At 41.5% G+C, this 21,250-nt stretch overlaps 1 protein-coding gene across 5 annotated transcripts in view; it reads right to left on the bottom strand.

Moving 5' to 3' along the window:
• CAST (calpastatin) overlaps window positions 1-6,103 on the bottom strand; it is a 118,556-nt gene extending 112,453 nt beyond the window's left edge. For 4 of the 5 annotated variants that reach the window (XM_030817109.1, XM_030817114.1, XM_003277189.4 and 1 more), the window contains exon 1: window positions 5,850-6,016. In XM_030817109.1, the coding sequence (XP_030672969.1) occupies window positions 5,850-5,924 (75 nt within the window). In that variant the 5' untranslated portion in view covers window positions 5,925-6,016. Of the gene's footprint in view, window positions 1-5,849 lie in introns of all 5 variants that reach the window. The other variant, XM_030817123.1, reaches the window with a different exon arrangement.
• Between the last annotated feature and the right edge of the window lie 15,147 nt (window positions 6,104-21,250).

Raw genomic sequence — 21,250 nt, 5'->3', positions numbered from 1 at the left:
TTGAGGGTTTCATTTTCTAAGGCTGTAAACATTAGAACAGAAGAATTTAGTATTTTACTTTCCCTAAAGTACAAAGGAACCTTATCAAGTTCATCTGATAAAGCTTCTGTTTAGTATTTTGTCTATCTCATGACTGTGTATTATATATTATTCTCACATCTTCATATTACACTCAAGGAGATAAACTACATGGGGGTTAAAGAATTCATTTTCCCAACAAACTACAGCAATTTGGTTACAAGGATGAAACTTATATTTGCAATTCCCATGCTTTAAAATGCGGAAAGGGTGTGGGTGTGTGTGTGTGTGTGTGTGTGTGTGTGTGTGTGTGTGTGTCTGTGCTGGCAGCTGTGACGGTTAACAGATAAAACAAGATTGGCACAATGTTGGCAATTATTGACACCAATGATTGGTATATGAAGAGGTCATTATACTCATTTATTTATTTATTTATTTATTTATTTATTTATTTATTTATTGAGATGGAGTCTTGCTGTTGCCTGGGCTGGAGTGCAGTAGCGCAATCTTGGCTCACTGCAAGCTCCGCCTCCCGGGTTCATGCCATTCTCCTGCCTCAGCCTCCTGAGTAGCTGGGATTACAGGTGACCGCCACCACGCCCAGCTGGTTTTTTGTATTTTTAGTAGAGATGTGGTTTCACCACCTTGGCCAGGCTGGTCTTGAACTCCTGACCTTGTGATCCACCCGCCTCAGCCTCCCAAAGTGCTGGGATTACAGGCGTGAGCCACCGCACCCGGCCTCATTATACTCTTCTCTTATTCTGTGTACTAATGCTTAATATGTATTAAGGATTAACTGCATAGCTGTAATTCTGAAATCCCTCTGTTTCACTGATCCCCAAGTGTTCATTTTTTTCTAACATTTTAAGATTTCAGTGGACATGACAAGATGACACTGTAAAGGTACAAGTCCTTTGTGTCCAGTTTTCAGAGGTGGCATCTATTACCTGTCATAGATTAGCTCCTGGGATTCACCTGAAGCAAGGTTGATGAGTTTTTCCTAAGTCAAAGGGGGTATCACAAGAATTTAAATAGTTGCTTTGTTGCCACAGCAATCGTCATGAGAATGAACTTGTCGTTTTATCGATGAGAAATGCAAGAGGAGGCCAGGCACAAACCACTGCACGAGTTTTTTGTGTCCACTGCACTCTGCACAAAACTGACACACAGCAGGTGGACAATAAACAACTGTGAACATCTTGGAGCTTTACCAAATTTATTCTTACGTTCTATGAGTTTCCTACCATCAAAACAAATTTCATACATTTTTAGGAAACTATAACTTTAGACCTTTTTCTTCCTGAGTTAACTGACTTTTCCATCTGAGGAGATAACTTACATAAACAGTGTTTATTGGATGGAGCTGTTCTTGCATTTTTCTTAACTGGAAGACATCTGATATACCTCCCCCCTCCACCCCACCACCGCCTTTATGGTGGCTGTAAAGCTTTCTGGGTATGTTTTCATGAAACGAAAATGAGACAACTTAAAGAACAGAACTTCAGTATCTGTTAATATGATTTTCATCTTTAAAATACCTCAAGGGGGAAAAATGATGTACTACTTAGAGTAGTTTTGTATCTGCTGAGACAATCTAGTCAGAACTAATTACCCACCTATCCACATGGAATCTCACATAACCCCCCACTGTTCCCACCCCCAGAAGGCTATAGCATTCTTTAAAAGGCACTTGTAGAATATAATTAACTTTCTGGGAAGTGCCAAAACTGATTTTAAAGAAAAATATTATCAGATGTTACTCTTAGTTTAAAAGGCTTATACACAATGGGGCGCGAACTAATTCAGACTGTCAGCTGAAAGAGAAAGGCTGTATTTGACTTCTATGTTTCCATTACCCTAAAGTCTGTGCCCTTTTTGCAAGCCCTGTTATTTGCCTTCCTTAGTTCTAAAATTCACTGTGAGTAAGTGATCTGTCCTGCCATGGGAGGCTTGCAACATTCTTCCCAGGCTGGCTGCAATGACGGGGCCTCCCAAATGACTGGGCTCCTTGATCATGCTGTCACTAGGTCTATGGATCTAATTAGACTAAGAAACACCTTTAATTAACATAGCCTAATAGAATCAACTTATGATTCAGGAATGTGATTACTGGTGTGGGCCAAATTAACCTTTGTTCATGCTTGATCATTACATAGCTCATAAGATGTTCTTCAAATTTAGCTTTGCAAAGTTGTGTGTGTGTGTGTGTGGTGTGTGTGTGTGTGTTACTACAACCACATAATTTTTCAGAAGATAAAGTCAATAGGATTGATGGCATTCAGTGTGGAAATATACATTGCAATGTTTCACTGACTAGCTTTATAGGTGGCACGCCGCTAAACGCAGCTTAGACATGTCTTTTAATTATTTCATTTTATTCTGCCTAAATTTTGAAAGTTAGATCATTTATAACCTTTTCAGTACTTAAAGGATTCCACAAAGATATTTTAATTATAGGATTTACCTGAAGTATTCTGAGATGTCTGTATATATACAGACATCTGTGTTTATATCTGTAGATATATACACACATAAATCTAGATGTCTATATATGTATTATACATGCATGTGTGTATTACATATAAATATGCACATATATGTATATTGGATTGTATATGTTTGTGTGTATGTGTGTATGTATGTGTGTGTGTGTGTATATGTGTGTGTGTGCGTGTGTGTGTGTGCGTGTGTGTGTGTGTTATAAACTGGCTCCATGGACCTTTGGGGATTTATGGGTGGTCTTTTGGAAATCTCTGAACTCCCTGAAGCTATATTGGAAACTGCATTTTGTGTACGTTTGTACGTATTTTGTTGTGGGAAAGCAGTCCATAAATCCCATTTGATTCTCAAAATTGTGACCACCCACCGATTACCAAAGGAAAAACAGAAAGTTTAGGAGTCCATGGTCCAGCGTTATACTGTCCATTACTGTAGCCCCTAGCTGCCTGTGGCTACTGAACACTCTTGAAATGTGGCAAGTGTGAATTGAGATGTGCTGTTAATGTAAATATACACTGGATTTTGAAGAATTAATATAAAAAAGAATGTAAACTATCTCAATGGCTTATACGCTGATTATATGATGAAATAATAATATGTGGGATATAGTAGGTTAAGTAAAATATATCAATTAGCACAAATTTCACCTTTTAGTTGTGATGTTGCTGTTGTTAAAGTGGCTCCTTGGAAATCTGAAATTGCAGATGTGGCTCACGTTACACTTCTATTGAACAGCCCTGGTTTGGGCAAAGTTAAAGCTTGATCACAGGCATGTAGCTGGTTCTAGGAGGTTCCTACTAGCAAAAAGTTTTCATGATAGTACCAAAACTGGATTCTAAGAGAGGTTTAGCAAAAATATCAGACTGTGACTAAACAAAACAGGGTTAAAAGCATAGATTTAAACTACTTTCATCCAAGTAACCCAGCAGAGTTTCCTTGAGAGAATCATGAGTCTGGAAGGAGAAGTTTGATGTCAACTCTGAACTACTGCTATCCATATTTGCAGATAATGTACACGGTACATTTTGATAAGAACCTTAGGCCAATAATGACTCAAAGCAAACGTTTGTTCTTACCACATTAATAAAACGCTACATGTAAAAGCCCAGGAAATGTACTGGAAAACGTTCATGAAGAAATATCTCAAGGGAAATTGGAATTCCCAATTCTTAAAAGTATATGTGTATGACATTTTGACTTTTAAATCTAATTAGTCCTCACCAATACTTACATAGTGCATATAATTTCTATCTTACACATGTGAAAACAGGTCGAAAAGGTTGACTTATTTCCATTTGAGAAAAAGTCTTTGTTCTCCACAGTGTACATGGAGGCTTTAAAAAGCACTTGTAGGCCCGGCGCAGTGGCTCATGCCTGTAATCCCAACATTTTGGGAGGCCGAGGTGGGAGGATTGCTTGAGACCAGGAGCTTCAGACTGGCCTGGGCAACATAGTGAGAGAGACCCTGTACAGTATATTGTATGTGTGCGTGTGCATATATATATTCACACATATATATATATGCGCACACACTATAAATATACACACATACACACTATACATATATACTATTTATATAGAAACAGAGAATAAAAAATAATCTAAAAAAAACACTACTCGTGGGATATAATTCTGCTTGGCACATAATAGATGATCAATAAATGTCCATTGTCTGATACGTAACAGTTTCTTTCCTGATTCTTATACAGGGTTTCTAGCTCCAAAAAATGTCTGATTCCAACATCTTTGCTTTTTCCAATACCACATGCCAAGAGAGAAAAAGACATACCTAACTAATTTTGATATTCTCACCATAAATCCATGAGACATAAACATTTTGGCTCTCACTGTCAACAACACTCCTGTGTGTGATTTTTTTTTTTTTTTTGGAAAGCAATCTAATGTTAAATCATGCTTCCTGGTTCCAAAACACTAGAAGTGCCAGCTTGACTGGATATCACACCTAATTGGTAGGACAAACATTCAATGCACCAAACAAATGGAACGTTCTTGTCCGTCATCCAAAGTAATAAATTGCAGAGAAGCTCGCTTTTATGCGCCCTGTCTCTCTCTCCCTCCCTCTCTCACTTCCTCGCTTTCTTTCCTCCACCCCTCCACCGCTCTCTCCAAAGGTCTTGGTCTCAGATCTCAGTTGCTTCTGCTCCTTGGTGTTTGGGATTTTCTCCTTGTCTCACATTGCAGCTGCCTCTCCTTTGCGTTGGCCAATGTACGTCCAACAATCGCCCTCTAAAAGTTTTGAACTTTACTTAGGGGTTAAAAACGAACTCTAGATCAAAGCTCTTGCGAGCTGCGTCCGAGTTCATTCAGGAATCCACCTCCTAGACAGAATTCCTCCAGCAACAATTCCAGTTCCATCCCACTTGTGAGCGCCAGCAGAGCATAGTGCTTGACACCGGGGCGAGAGAGGTGCATGCGCCGCGCACGCTCGGGCGCGCTCATACATACCACAAGAGGGTGAGTCCCCTGCCTCTCCCGGAGCCTAACCTGAAGGTCTGCGAGGAGGTCGCACCCGGTCCGCACCCCTTCCCCGCCAAACCCCAGACAACGCTTCATCCGCACGCCCAGAAGGGCAAAGCAAACACACTCCTTTCCAACACACTCCCTTCCCGGTCTTGCCCAGGCACAACCGCTCCTATTTACCGTCTTGTACCACCAGCTGGCGAATGCCATGGCAACAACCAGCTGGCTCCGATCCGCACGGCGGGGGAGCCGGCGAAGGCGCGGGGTGCTGCGTTGGGGGCGCCGGGCTCACACTGCGCTTGGCCAGGACCTGGCTGGCACTGAGCTCCGCACATCCCAAGGCGGCTACCAGGTGGGCAGAACCCTGGGGGTGGGGCCCGGCGCAGGCCCCGCCCCTCCTCGCCCGCCCAGTTTGGCTCGAGGCTGGTTAGGGAAGAGGCTCTGCGGTTCCAGGCAGCCACGCCCTGCGGCCCGGCTTTAGCGCGGAAGACTGGATTCCGCTGTCCAGTGAAACCACCCCCCTCACTCGGGGGTCCTGAGTGAACCTCATTCCCCATTCATCCTCATCCTCATTCACCCACGTCTTACCAGCCAACTTTTCTCGACGCGTCCCCCCCTCCTCTAGCCGGCCAACGCCACGCCCAGCGCACTGGACCCGGCCGGGGAACCGAAGCCACCTGCAGCCACCTGCCTGGCAGCGGCCAAGCCCCTAGCCCTCTCCCTAGTCTCCCCGCGGGGGCGCCGGGGACTGCAGACCCGCCAGCCTAGAAACGCCCAGGGAGGGCGGCCACAGCTCCGGGACCCGGTTCCCCATCGCCCAGTCCCGCGGCGTCGACAGGAGCGCCACTCACCTCCTGGGTGCGGCGGGCGGCGGCTGCGCGCCGGGGCCGCGGGGAGGCGGCGGGCTTCTGGCCGGGCTGGGACATGGCGAGGCCGCTGCGGGCGCTGCCTCCGGGAGTGCGTCTCGGAGAGTGGCGGGGAGGCCGGGCAGGGAGTCCTGCCAGGGAGGGAGGGAGGGAGGGAGCGGAGGGCCTGGGAGCGCGCGGTGAGGCAGCTTTTCCGACCCCACCCCACGTCTGCGCCGGGGTTCCCCTAGCCCCGATGGGCCCTCCCCTTCCTGCCCGCGGAGGGACCCGGGCTCCTGCACTGTAACTTAACACCCTCCGCCTAGGTCCTCACCCGGTGACCCTCCCCGGCCCCAGCACCGCTCGGTCCGGGTTGGTCAGAAAGAAGGGGTTGAAGGTTGCAGCGTTCCTCCTTCGATGCCCAGATCTAGCTTGCAGTTGTGCAACCAGAGAGCGGGACCGGGCGTGGCCGGTCTACTCTTCGACCCTCCTCCCAAGAATCCGGAGAAATAGATACTCTTTCTGTATTCTGCTCTGCTTTAGCTGTGAGAGTTTACCAACTCAAATCTGGCCCAAGCCTGGACAGTGTAGATAAGGAAGCGGATTATAAAAACAAATTAGTCTGTGTGTGTGCGTGCACGCGCCTGTGTATGTTTTATATGATTTTACTTTGTTTTTTGGCAGTTTCGAATTTTAATAAACTTTTATGGGGAGGAGAACATAGGTTCCAATACAAACCGGAGAACAGTCCCAAATTTAAACCCTTATAGTCTTTCTAGAGTCTGGCGAGTTTTGTTTCTGAAACTAGATTGCTTTTGTCTTGGGCTCATCTTAAACAGCGCTTCCTGGTTTGGGGCTGGAAGTGAAATTTAACAAGCCCTACGTGCTCATGTGAGAGACTGTCAGCCTGAAGTTGCTGCTGGTTCACCATCAGGCCTGACAGAAAACCTGTTTGTTACCCTGCAATAGCATCGTCATTTTGGGACTCGGGGTCACCGCTTTCTGCAGCGCTGGGGTTTAGACAGTTGAAGAGAGAGAAGGCAGAGCCTTTTTTTTTTTTTTTATCTTTCTGGAGAGGCAGTCTCGCTCTGTCTGGAGTGCAGTGGCCCGATCTCTGCTCACTGCAGTCTCCGCCTCCCGGGTTCAAGCGATTCTCTTACCTCAGTCTCCTAAGTACTTGGGACTACAGGCGCGTTGCCACACCCAACTATTATTATTATTTTTTTAATGGTGGAGACAGGGTTTCACCATGTTGGTCAGACTGGTCTCGAACAACACCTGACCTCAAGTGATCTGGCCCACTGCGGCCTCTCAGAGTGCTAGGATTACAGGCGTGAGCCACTGCACCCAGCCAGAAGGCAGATTTTAAGGAGAGATTTGTAATGCTATATGGAGCCTGGCAGAACAGAATTCTGGTTTCCTTTGTACCTCCTCATTTTAGGAATTCTGACTTCTTCCTCAAAGGATAGAAGCATTCTTAATTTTGAGGGAGGGGATGGGGGAGAAGAGGATTTAAATGCATTTCCTCTTAAAGGGTTCTACTTACTGTCTGTGTATCTAGTATTTCAACAAACAGGTAGCACTGCAGGAATTTATACATAAAAATGAAACAACTTAGAGATTGGGACTATGTCCACTCAGGAAAAACAAATGATTGTTGGCATCGGTTACATGCAGAAAGGAGGGAAACTATGCCATAAGTCTGAAAACAAGATCTTCGTATGATTGTGACCACACCACTACAGTAATTTAAACAAACACAAAAGCCGTAGGGGTGAGGTGACAGGCAGCTCCTCCTTCCTGGCCTCCACCCCAGGAACTAGAATGCTTTTCTTACTGGGGAGCCCACATATCCCAGAATCAAGGTTTTAGATCCCTGGAGTACTTTATTCAAACTCTGGAATGGTTTCCAGTGACTTGGTGGCATTAGAGTTTGAGGTTATTTTCCAACAGAGTATTTAAAAATTGAGTTTAAACCAGTTACATATTTCTTGAGAGTATTCTATGTAAAGCATTGTGAAAGGACTAGTAGAAGGAGAGATACAGAGATTAAAAAGATACATTGCCTGCCCTCCAGGGACTAACAGTTTAGCTGAAGTCATATGGCATTTGTAACACATGATGGTGTAGGGATATTGAAAGACATTAACAATGTGTGAATAAGTACAAAGGTGCTTTGGGAGTTTGGGGTTCCACAGGGGTTGTATCAACAATAGGAGGGAAAAGAGGAAGGAGACATGAGCAGGCTGGCTGGCTGGTGAGGTGTGAACAGAAGGAGAAGAGGTGGGGGCACCTGACGGGATAAAGAGGAACCCACTCACCTGGCTGGAGCTGAGGGTCTATGTAATGAAGTAATCGATCTATTCACCAGCTCATTGTTTATGGAGCAGCTACACTGTAATACATGATATATTAGGTATCAAAATCTATGAGAGGTAATAACCCTAACCTTCAGGCTTAGCTTAAAAGTCAGAACTCACATAAGCAGAACAATTGCTAAACAATGCATTAATGACTATGAGTACAGAAGAATTTCAAAGAAGTTGAAGACCGTGAGGTTTCACTTTTCCTTGTAGCCAGTGAAGAATTATTGGAACTTTGATATCATGGACCAGCATTTACTAATTTGGGGAAGCTCCTTTTAAATATAGATGGTGCAGTGGCTCATGCCTGTAATCCTAGCACTTTGGGAGGCTGAGGTGGGCAGAGTGCCGGAGCTCAGGAGTTCACGACCAGCCTGGGCAGCATGACGAAACCCCGTCTCTACTAAAAATACAAAAAACTAGCTGGGCATGGTGGTACGCACCTGTAATCCCAGCTACTCAGGAGGCTGAGGCACAAGAATCGCCTGAACAAGGGAGGCAGAGGTTGCAGTGAGCCAAGATTGTCCCATTGCACTCCAGCCTGGGCGACAGAGTGAGACTCTGTCTCAAGAAAAAAAAAAATTAAATATAAATAAATAAATGGCTTTTGCCACATTATTGTCTGCACATAGGTAATCATTTATTCCTTTGTTTACTCAGTAGCAGATGCCTGCTATGGGGAGGTACTGTAGACCTCTTACACTAAAGGACTTTAGAATTAGAAGAGACAGACAAGTAAATACAGACATACCTTATTTTATTGCTCTTTGCTTTATTGCACTTCACAGATACTGTGTTTTTTACAAAATGAAGGCTTGTGGCAACCGTGCCTCAAGCATGTCTGTCAGCACCATTTTGCCAACAGCATGTGTGTTCACCTCATGTCTACCCACATTTTGGTAATTCTTGCAACACCTCAACCTTTTTCATTATATCTGTTATGTGATATGTGATCAGAGATCTTTGATGTTGTTATTGTAATTATTTTGGGGCACCACATACTGCACCCATAGAAGACAGAGAATTTAATCAATAAATGTTGTGTGTGTTCTGACTGCTCCACCAACTGGCTGTTCTACCTAGGAATCAATTTGCATATAAATATACACTTGAAAGAGTATTCCTATAAAGAAATAAAGAACAGAGCCAAAGAAACATCCAGGCAGATACCACATTGCATTTGCTGGAGATTACCATATTTTGGCAATACATCATAGTGGGTAAAGCATAAGAGTTTTAGATCCGCACAACTATGTTTAAATCCCAGCTCTGCCACTTATGGACTGCATACCTCAAGCAAATTACTTAATCACTTTGAGTATCAGTTCCCTAACCTGTTATCTGTAGATGATAAAGCTGAGTACCTACATACTAGGGTTATTCTGATGATGGAATAAGGCAGTGTATTAAAGCAGTTGGCACAGTGCCTCATGTATGATAATTGTGCAAATAAATGCTGGTTGCAATTATTAAATTGCATTTATTATTAATAGTTAAAAATTTCAAAACCCTTGAATGTTCTTTGGACAGGGGCAAAGCAGTTTTGGTTGGATCCCCAGTAAGAAGCAACCTCCTGTCCAATCAATGAATGTTATAGATCTGTTTCCATTCAACCATCATTCCAGACATTCTATAGACCATAAAATGAGCCATAGCTGAGCAGTACCCTAGGAAAGCTCTAATCCAGACCCACATACCTGAGCTGGCAGCCAGAATTCATGCTGATGTGCTCATTCCCAATAATGGGTGCTTTTTCTGTTTTTCCATTTCCTTTTTCTTTTTTTTCTTTTTGGTTTGCTTCTTTTGTGTATGGGCTGATAGAGTGGCTGGTTATTTGAAATAACTTTAACATTTGTTAGGTAACAAGAAACCAAATTTGGGATGATGTGTGCATGGTAATGAACTTACTAAACCCAAAGTACTCCCGTGTTCCTGTCCTGGGATAGGTGCAAGTTCGTCATGGCCCTTCAGATCTGGAGGCACAAAATTACATTTTTTTTTTCTTGAGATGGACTCTCGCTCTGTTGTCCAGGCTGGAGTGCAGTGGCACGATCTCGGCTCACCGCAACATCCGCCTCCTGGGTTCAAGTGATTCTCCTGCCTCAGCCTCCTGAGTAGCTGGGATTACAGGTGCCCACCACCAGGCCCGGCTAATTTTTGTATTTTTAGTAGAGATGAGGTTTTGCCATGTTGGCCAGGCTGGTCTCGAACTCCTGACCTCATGTGATCCACCCGCCTCGGCCTCCCAAAGTGCTAGGATTACAGGTGTGAGCCACCGCGCCTGGCCTACAAAATTACATATTCAGGCTAGCAAGTGTATCTCTGGAAATCAAGTTATATTTTTGAAATCTTGCCACTTTCCACTAACTTTCATTTTTCTCCCACTCACAAACACCATCTTATGGAATTAATTTTCTATGTAGAAATTTTAGCAGCCCAAATATCTGTACAGCCAACTGCTTGCTTCAAATATTTACCAAAGCTAGATTAATTTTTTAATGTGCTATTTCTGTCTGGAATGTATCTAGACAAAGTCATTCATAGGAGTCAATTTTTATTATAAGAATTATATTCTTGTCATATTGAAGATTTTGAATCAATTATCTTTTCCTTTCTATATATCCTAACCTACTCCCTCCCACTCAAAAAATTGTCATCTAAATTTTCCCAGGCCTAGTCTTCATTTCCTCCCTCAGCCTGTCTTTTGTCCATTAATAGGTATTTCTTGTAGCCTATCCAGAAGGCATGTGGATTGGGACGATATGCTGAGCAAACCACATTTCTTCACTATAGCAAAAAAGAAACCACAATTGGTCATCATGGTGACTCACCCAGGCTTCTACCGCCACACCCAAACCACACAATACTGCAAACTCTTTGGTTAGATTTAATGCAGAAAATAAAGCCATCCTGCAAAGCAAGATTTTTATGTTCCAAGGTATGCCTAAGGTCACCTCTCTTTGGTGTTTGATTATAGAATAGTCTTGATCCTTCTTGTTGCAGATTGCTTCACATTACATATTTATTGGTGTCAGGTTTGTTTTCACATTTGTTTCTTTCCCTGCATTTCTGTTTCCAGCTCAGATTATTGTATAAAGAAATGTGCCATTTCTAAGAGGTTCTTCAATTGCCTGCAAGCCACAGTGCTTTTTTTTAATTGAGAAAAAGTGTCTCTTTGGATTTAATACTCAAAGTCATTTGGGGCACAGGCAGAATCTTGATTTCTTTGAATCAATATATAAGAATTCACTAGTTTCTAGAAAGAAGAGTTAAGAGCATGCACCAGGGGCCATTTGGAATATCTGCCCAGCTCACCCCCATTCCTCCTTCTTTGGAGTAGAATTCCAGATCCCATCAGGGCTCCCCATTGCTCTATCCCTCTTCTCCGCAGCCCACAGTTGACTGGACCAATGGTAGACCTGACTTGAACTGACCCAAACGGGCAGGTTTTCTTTCCTCATTGGGAGGTGGGGACTGAGTAATGAAATTAAGATGAAGATAAAGCAAAAAACTTTCTGGGTGCTAAAAACCGTAACGTGAAGCATGTAGACCTGGGCTTCACTGTGGAAACTGAGGACCAGCCCGCACAGGAAAGCCAGCCCACACAGGAAGAAAGAACAGGCCTGCCAGGGAAGCAGAGATGGGAGGAGACAGAAGAGGGCTGAGCTTCCTTAAGACCTTCCACTTAATGAGCTCCACTCTCCAGTGAGGCCCAGTTGCATTCAAAAGGCTTTGGTTCTGGGACATACGCTATAGCCTTCAAAGTAATCTCCCCTTGTTTTTGTTTTAACAGTACACGTCGTTTTTTCTGTTATTTATTAACCAAAAGAGTCTCAACCAATTCAGAAACTAAGCAGAATATGCATAGAGTGTACAAATTGTTTTTAAGTAAAGTTCTCAGTAATTTTTCTAAACTTTTCTTCCCCGTGGTCCTCAGTAAGAAATACAGTTTACATTGCAACTAGTACATATAAGTGCACATAATTTGAACATGAAGTTTCGTGGAACAATTCTTATCTTTATTATCTATGATCAGGTAAAAACAATGAATAATGTGAACTATATTTTATTAATCTGTAAACACAAAGTGGAAACAAATCCAAAACAAACAATAAAAACTAAAAATTAGGAAATATTTTATTTAATGCTGCAGCTATGTTTGCCTGTTCATGTTTATTACAGTCTGGGACACATGAAGATAATGCTACCTGCATTTCTGGTGCACTGTTGGGCCAGAATTTTTTTGTTGTTTTAATTGGCTCAAGATTGAAAATCCTGATTTACACAAATAGGCTCTTGAGAATGTTAACAGTGGCAGCATATTCTGACATTTAACTTCTGTTCTACTTTATTCAAATTTCTTCTTTAAACTGTTGATTATGACTTACTAAATGTCATAACCAACTATTGTGCCCACAGTTTGAAAAACAGTAAGCCAGAATATATTGTTAAATTGCCTACTACTAAGATGAGCTAAGATAAGGCAAATGCATTGCAAGTATCTACAGTAGATCCTTATTTGAGCTCAGACATCTGTCTTTTTTAAAGCTGTCTAGAGGGGAATCCCAGTTTTTCATTCGCTACTGCACATCATTTGTAACAATGCTCTTTATGTGGAGAGTCATCTGCATTTGACTGTGGACTGCCATTCAAATCCATTTCTTCTTGTCCAGTTTTCAGAGAAGATAAAGAATAGGTACTCTAAAGCTTCTCTTTGCCTGGATCTATCCTTCTCCCTGCCTTTCCCCCCTTATCCACAGGAGGCCAGCTTCCCAGCCACACTGGTCTCCCTACTGGACCATGCATGACCCATGCATGCACTTTCCCTTTCGTGCAGTTTTCCATGTTGCTGTTCTTCCGAGATACATCTCCCATCTGGTTATCTAAATCCTGCACATTCTTCAAGTAGCAGGACGTGTTTACCCACCATCAGGTCTTGCTCATCACTCTGCCCCACATCTTTTTTGTCCTTTTCTGATCACCTATAGGTCTTGAAAGGTTTCTATTCCATATTTATTGCACAGAAAAATATTCATTATCCTGTTGGAAGAACAATGTATTTATAAAATAGCATGTATATTGTAGAGCTAAAGATAAAGATAGAGCTATACATCAAGAAATTAACTAGATGTGAGCATTTGGGTAATTCTATTTTGGTTTTATTGTCCCAGTTTATGTTTTCTTAATGTTTCTTATATTTCTTAATTGCTCTTGCAATAAACACATAGTATACAATAAAAATAATAAAAGGAAAGTCTTAACTTTTGAGCTAGCTGCGAAGGTCTTTTATCATGTGAGCCCTCCCCAAATTTAACACAAACATACATGGTCTTTATTTATTCTCTTCTTGTGTGCTCAGCTTCCAAATGTATTGCAATATTCTTGAAAATCCAGATGCCCCTTTTTTGTTTTTTCTTACTTTTCATTTTCCAATTTTGATATAACAGCAAGTTATTAATGAACTTACTCTTGAGAACATCTGAGTGTAGTCAAGTAAAAGCTTATACTGTGTATGTCTAGAAGATATTTATGTTATATTTTACTTCCTGCAAACCACTGAAAACTCTGCAAATATTACTTCTTAGATTAAAATATAACATCAGAGAAAAGGAGAGTGCTTTGTTTTTGAAACTGGTAATATACAGTAGCTATGCACACTACGCATGTGAGGATTTTTTGCTTACATTATGTACTCCACGGTTTGGTTTTCTTAAGAAAAAGATACAGGAAGGAAAATGAGGAAAGCAGTGAAAGTGAAAGAAAGGTAAGAAAGAGAATTGAAAAAAGAAAATGGTCTGGCTGTGGTGGCTCACAGCTGTAATCCCAGCACTTTGGGAGGCCAAGGCAGGCAGATCAAAAGGTCAGGAGTTTGAGACTAGCCTGGCCAATATGGTGAAATCCTGTCTCTACTAAAAATACAAAAAAATCAGCTGAGCGTGATGGCCCATGCCTGTAATCCCAGCTACTCAGGAGGCTGAGGCAGGAGAATTACTTGAACCCGGGAGGCGCAGGTGGCAGTGAGCTGAGATCGCACCACTGCACTCCAGCCTGGCAACAGAGTGAGACTCTGTCTCAAAAAAAAAAAAAAAAAAAAAAAAAGATAAAGAGAAAGGAGAGATACAAGGGAAGAGAAAAGGGAGAGAGGAAGAAGAAGAAAAAGGAAAAAAGGATAGTTAAGCAACAGGAATGAAAAAGGAGATATGAAGTAGTATTTTTAAGGGGAAACAAAAAAATATTAGACTAAAACTACCACTAGAAAAATACAGAATAAGACTCATAGTTGTTTACTTGTTTGTTTATTTATTTATTTATTGCTTTTCAGTCTTCCAAATATTTAAAGAAATTATTTTGGCCCCCGAATTCTTTTTTCTTCCCAAAGAAGTCAAAATGAAATATTCCTTAGTTTTCTAAATATTGGATTAAGATACAAGATACAGATCTGAGAGGAAAGAAGAAAAAGGAAAGAGCTTTTAAATAATTTTTATTTCATCTATGATTTACCTTTTGCTTACTCTAATCTAGGACTTTATATGCATTTTATAAACCCTCACAGCAATGTTATGAGGTTTTATTTGTACCCTTATTTTACAGAGAAGGAGATGGGTGTTTTAAGAAGGTAAGACTTCATCCACATCTGGGCGGTGGCAGAGCCAGATTCCAAAGCCAGGTCTACTAACTACACTTCCTCTCCAAATTGTTACCCTTTCTGGAGCAACAACTCAATTGTTCTCTTTTAATCATCTGTTTTTCTGGGTCTCCCAGAACACTAGATGAGACAACATTTATTTATTACGAATTTATTATGCAGTTGACTTTGAGAAAAAAAACGTGATTAAAAACACCTGTCTGGCATAACTTCAATACCAGGTTGGGCCTAGTCCTAGCCCAAGGCAATGAATCTGGACTGGTTTGCCTGCTCAGACTCAGAGACTCCCTGTGAGGTCTGACCCCACCCTGGGGTTATAGGATAACTGTGGCACAGAGTAGATATGTCTCTGGAACCTGTGAGAACATATCAAGGCAATCACTAAACTGTGGAAACACTGCCATTAATTTGGAAGATAATGGCTCTGGGAAACTCAGGCTCAACAGGGACCCTGATGGGTCTCAAGGATTAGGAGACATCCTTCAAGCACTGTGCTCAAGCCAAACCAGCTCCTCACAGCAGGTGGGTAAGAGGGTGTGGTCTCAGCTGGTGGCTAGCTACCTCTGCCAAAGCTGTTGTCCTGCAGAAAGGGATTATGGTTCCCGTGAAGTCTGTGTCCCTTTTGAAGTATGCAGTAGTCAGCCTCTGACTGTTGGAGTCCCTGTGACCACCAATTTCTGTCACGAGCTCTGTTTTTCCCGGGATACATCAGATGTCACATCTTATATTTTGCATTGTGTCATTTTAATATAGGCAAGATGATCCCATGTGCAAATAACACATCCAAGGGAAATCTTAAAATGAACATATGGCACATACCTCACTCCCTGAGTGGGTTAGGCCAAATGCTGTATGTCAGGAGGCTCTGTGACACAGAGCATTTAAGTGGAGGCTTCACAGAGGAGTCACCTAAACATAGGGTTTCCTCTTTGTGGGTGTGCCGTGAGCTGATTGGATGAGTGGCTAAATGTATAATTAGGTGCTGTGGGTTACTTAGCTAGTTTTTCTGTTTATGTTCCTCCTCCAGAGTTTTAATTGAGCACTATTTAGTACTTAGGCTAAAATGGTATTATACCAATTATCTTTGTTTAAAAAAATCCCCGTGACCTATCAATTCTACATTTTTCCCTAACGTGTGTTATTTTTACACCATGAATATTCTAATTATTGACTCCCTGTAGGAAATCATTTGTAACTATCAAACAAAGCAAAGCCAATTATTACAACCTGGGTTGGAAGATACCTAAGGGTTGGTCTGGCCCTCATTTGCCATGAACCATCTCCTTAGAACCATACCCGGGAGGTCCTCTGACGCTGCCCTAGTGGCCACTGCGGGAAGATCTGCTCCGGTGAAGAGCAGGGGTTTTGGATTCAATTGCATATGGATTTGAATCCCAGCTCTGGTCCTTAGCAGTAAGCTCCTAGGAAGTTTACCGAAGCTCTCTGAGACTCAGTATCTTTGTAAGATGAGCCTACTAATATATACCTTGCAGGGCTGTTACTTTTAAAAACACGTCACAGGGAGATTCTGATTTAACACACAGATTAAATATGTGTGTCTTTATTCCTTCTTTCCCCTGAAACTTCACTGAGAGTAAACGAAATTAAAACAAGTAGGAAAGCTCTAAACCCACAGAATAAAGGGCATAGAACAGGAGACAATTACAAACATGATATGTCAACACATTTTTGTAAAAGGTGTAGTAGAAACCAAATTTTACAGAATGGAGAAAGCTACAGCCTGAAAGTCTGCTGGGGAGATATGGACAAAAGCGAGCAAGGTCTAATGCCAGTTTGAAAGCTCAGGGTTTGGAGGTGGGGCATGGGCTGAAAAGAGAGAGATGGGTGAAAATCTTTACCGATTGCAGTTAGAACCTCAGTCTCTTTCTTCCATTTCACACATCAAGTCAACTATCCCTTCCCAACCTCAGGTGAGATTGGAAGCTTACAAAGAAAAGGACAGTAGAGACAGGGTAAGAAAATTAGATATCAACTCAAGACATACAACAGCTATCCAGTAGGATTTCTGAAAAGACAGCAGAGAAAGCAGAGAAGATACAACCAAGTAATGATGTCTTAAAAAACCAGCATTGACTGATATTAGTAGACACACACACACACACACACACTTCCCTAGGCACATCACTGGTACTCTGTCCCACGTTAGAATGTCTCAGAGGCTGAAGGTTCATCCTCTGCAGTGTTGTGGAGAAACCGAAGTTCTTGTCCCACTACAAGTTGCTGTTCTGCTTTCTAACTAGACAGTGCTTTGTTGCTGAGGAGACCAGGGCACAGCAGATTTTTGTCTGATTTAAATAATTGAGATGGGGAAGCTGGCATCGGCAGCATCATTTCCGTAAAACCGCATTTATTTCTAGTACTGCTTGGGTCTATTGTTTTATTAGTTCAATTTTTTCTCCAAAATGTTCTTGGAAAGAAAATATCTACCCACACTATTATCCAAGTTCAATTCTGAGCGAGCACAGCAGAAAGAAGAATCACAATACATCAGCCAATGAATGCTTCAGTGTCAAGATCGGAAAACAAATTTCCAAACACAATTCTAAATGTCTATTTTGCACGAGTCTGTTGAAAAAATTCTTTCCTAAACCTTCTCTATCTTCATCTTTGTAAGGATGGTATACATCTGGAAAGCAGTAAAGACTGTTTTGAGTAATCTTTTCTTCCTTTCTCCCACCTATCCTCCCACAAATGCACACACGCTACACACACACACACACACACACACACACACAATTAAGTGGGTAAGAGGTAGGGAGACAAATTACATATATGGAAAGTACATCTTAGGCTTACGGGTAGAGAAAGTGAAGGGGAGAGCTGCAAATTACATAAAATAATTCTGAAAGGAAGATTTTTAGGAGGAAGCATGTTAGAGGACAATTGTCTGATTGTTAATATTGGATTTCAAATTCCAAGTCACAATGTATAATTTCTAGATTCAGAAATGAATATATTTACTTCAACAAGTAGGATAGTCATCAGGATAAGACAGGCTATACTTCAATAACCAACAAACCTGAAACCTAAGTGGTTGGTCGCATGAAAGCACATTCCTTTTTCATGCAAGGTCCGCTGCAGGCCCAGCAGCTCCCCAAAGCAGCTTGCTTCCAAGTGACCCACGCTTTCATCGTTAACATCATCATTTCAACCTGAGGCCTCTAACAGGGAAGATGAAAATGTGTGAAGAGTCCTAATTATTCTTCTATGCTTCAAACTGGAAGTGACCCTCATCCCTTGTACTTCTAGTCCATTGAGAACTAGTTCCAAGGCCCCAGTTTAATTACAAGGGAGTCTGAGAAATTAAAGGGAACACGTGGGTATTTGGTGAGCATTGTATGTCTCTACCACAGGCTGAAAGCTTGGCTGCAAAGGGCTGGTTCTGCCACTTCCTCACTGTGTAATGTATTCAATCTCTCTGACTCAGATTCTTCGACTGTAAAATAGAGATAGAATAATATCTAACTTATGAGGTTGCTATAAGGATTATATGAGAATATCCAAGTAAAACCTTTAGAACAGTGTCTGTCAGAGAGAAAATTTTATGACTCTTAGCTATTGTATTACCATCATTACAGTATTACCTAACTCACTATATATGCCAAGGACTGACTAATCTTTACGGCCTCTGTGACTTGAAGTTTAAATGCAACTCTAACAGGAACATGTTACATTTCAATGGTATTTTACAGTTTGAATGCCGACAATAAACCTGTGATGATGCAAGATGAACATAATTTTCATTTTATTATTTAGGAAACAGTTCAGAGACTGCTCAGTTGGGTCAAAGTTACATCACTAGTTCTGGTGGAAAACTAGAATCCAGTTCTATGACTCTTTCAACAGACTTATCCACTAGCCCCAGAATGACTGATCGATGGGGAAACCAAGGTGGCAAAGGTGGCTTGATCCAAGGTGGCAGAGGGCCAGAGAGCAGACCAATGAAAGAGAGTTAGAAATTAGGCCCGTTGACTTCAAATATTTGTGAGAAAATGACAAACAATGGATCCTGGGAGAGGTTACATTCCCAGTGCTTTCTCATTATTCGACTTATGTGAATAGCAAAATTCTTTCATGAGAGAAATTTAACCCTGCTTATTAAAAGAAAACATCTGCAATGGCAGACAGATGCCAAGGTCAGGAACACATGTTTGTGTTGATACTGTATAATGACAGAAACACAGTAATTTATTGTCCTTGTCAGAAACCAAGGGCTGCAATGGGAGTCTGAGGTTCGCTGACATGAAAAAAGTTTTTTTAAAACAAATCTAACCACAAAAGACTGAACCTTTTATTAATTTTAAATTCTTTTGGCAATTGTATAAGATTGAACAGCATGAAACTGCCATCTCTGTAGGTTAAAAACTTTGAATATAGGCAATTTTATATGGTTTGAGCTAACATTTTAAAAAAGACATGTCTTGCCCTATGAGTACCTCTATTCCTATTAATACAGCCATACATCTACAGAGCTACAGACTGTTTATGCAACAAAAACATGAATCCCGTATCCACCGTGTGCCAGACAGTATTCCAGGCTCTGGGGGTACATCAGTGAGCAAGATGAAGTCCTTGACCTATTAGCTGGAGTCAGGTGAATGGACCATCTTTACTGAGTAGGCGTCTCAGAGCCAGGGCTTCAGAATCAATTCAGCCTGGAATGAATTCCTGGCTCTGCCACTACCTAGCTGTGTGACTATGAACAAGTGTCTTATTACACCACACACACACACACACACACACACACACACACACACGCATATATATATAAAACCTCTCCCAGTTTCACAATGCAGAGGTACTAAGTACTCATAAATGTAGCAATTGTAACTATTACATTTGTTATTACTTGCTGACTGAAAAAACTTTTCCTTCAAAGATGTTGCCACTTAAAGAAAAATAATACACAGATATATTAATTCAAGTGCTGAAACTTAAATATACAGATATATTAATTCAAGTGCTGAAACTTAAATTTAAATATACTTAAATATTAAATATACAGAGAGAAATAAATAGTTTATGAGGAGAGGATAAACTTGGCAATAGAAAGCATACACAGTCTTGCTGAGTGACTCTATACTGAAAGACTTAATCTAGAAAGACCAATAAGGAAGTGAATCTGCAGACAAGTTCTGAAAGTGGGTTTTGAAAGAGGGGAAGGCACACAGTTTAGCAAAAAGAGGGTGGTTAAGTCATTCTAGGCAAAAGGAACAACTTGAGCAAAAACATCCAAAGCCTAGTGGAAAATATAACCTAAAGGATAGATGAGTTCACACAGAGAGAAGTGATATTGTAGTGTTTCTTCCTAGAAATACTGGGGAAACACAACCTAAGTTGAAAAAGCAGTTACTCTTTCCAGACTAAATTACCAAAAGCTGAATTCAAATTCACAAGGGGTATTTCCCAGTATAGGAAAAAACTGGAGAAAGTCACAGCTTATTCTGAACTGAGGTCTTTTTTACTTTTGTCCAATTATTTCCCATCCTGAGTCCTTAGGCTAACAAAAAGCTTCAAACTAGGTGGCTTAGAACAACAGAAATTTATTATCTCACAGCTCTGGAGGTTATGAGTCCAAAATCAAGGTGCACGCAGGGCCATGCTCTTTCTGAAGGGGCTTGGGAAGGATCTGTCCTAGCTTCCTGCAGGCTTGTGGCAGTGTAATTCCACTCTCACACGGTGTTCTCTCAGTGTGTGCCCCAGTTTATTTTATTTATTTATTATTTATTTTTAACAAGGAAATCTGTCATATTGGATTATGACACACCTTAATGACCTCATTTTAACTTGATTACCTCTATAAAAACCCTATCTCCAAATAAGGTCGTATGGGGTTAGGACTTCAACATATTCATTTTGGGGGGACACATTTCAACTCATAACACTTAGAAAAAGGAAACTGATCTAATCATAAAAAGCGATACTGGCTAGAACAGCACAAGGTGGTATAATCCAAGGTTCATATAAGTAAAAATCCTATTAAATCTTAAACAGTTTTACAAAGCAAAGAAACTCCTTTGCAAGAAGGCTATTTTTACCACAGAACTGTACTATGTGTTAATTTGAATAACAAGTCATCCGCAGTATATGATCTTGTACAACCAATGCCTTTGGAGTCTGGATTGGATGTAATTAACAAAAACGATATACCGAAACCTAACGACTTCAGGTGAGACTGCAGGTGTGGAAAATGGAGCTGTGGGAGAGTTGGGGTTTTTGTTTCCTCTGGTCTGTGTATGTCGTTAAGCAGCAACATATCACCCAACAAGCCGGTGCCCCTAACTCCATCACAAACATGCCAGTGGTTCCCAGCAGAAAAGCCAAGCCACTTACAGAAACAAAAATAATCTAAGTCTCAAAATGATTCAAGAAGATGG

The sequence above is a fragment of the Nomascus leucogenys genome, chromosome 2, assembly GCF_006542625.1.
Source record: "Nomascus leucogenys isolate Asia chromosome 2, Asia_NLE_v1, whole genome shotgun sequence".
NCBI classification, from domain to species: domain Eukaryota; kingdom Metazoa; phylum Chordata; class Mammalia; order Primates; family Hylobatidae; genus Nomascus; species Nomascus leucogenys.
This window is presented reverse-complemented; position numbering and strand designations above follow the sequence as displayed.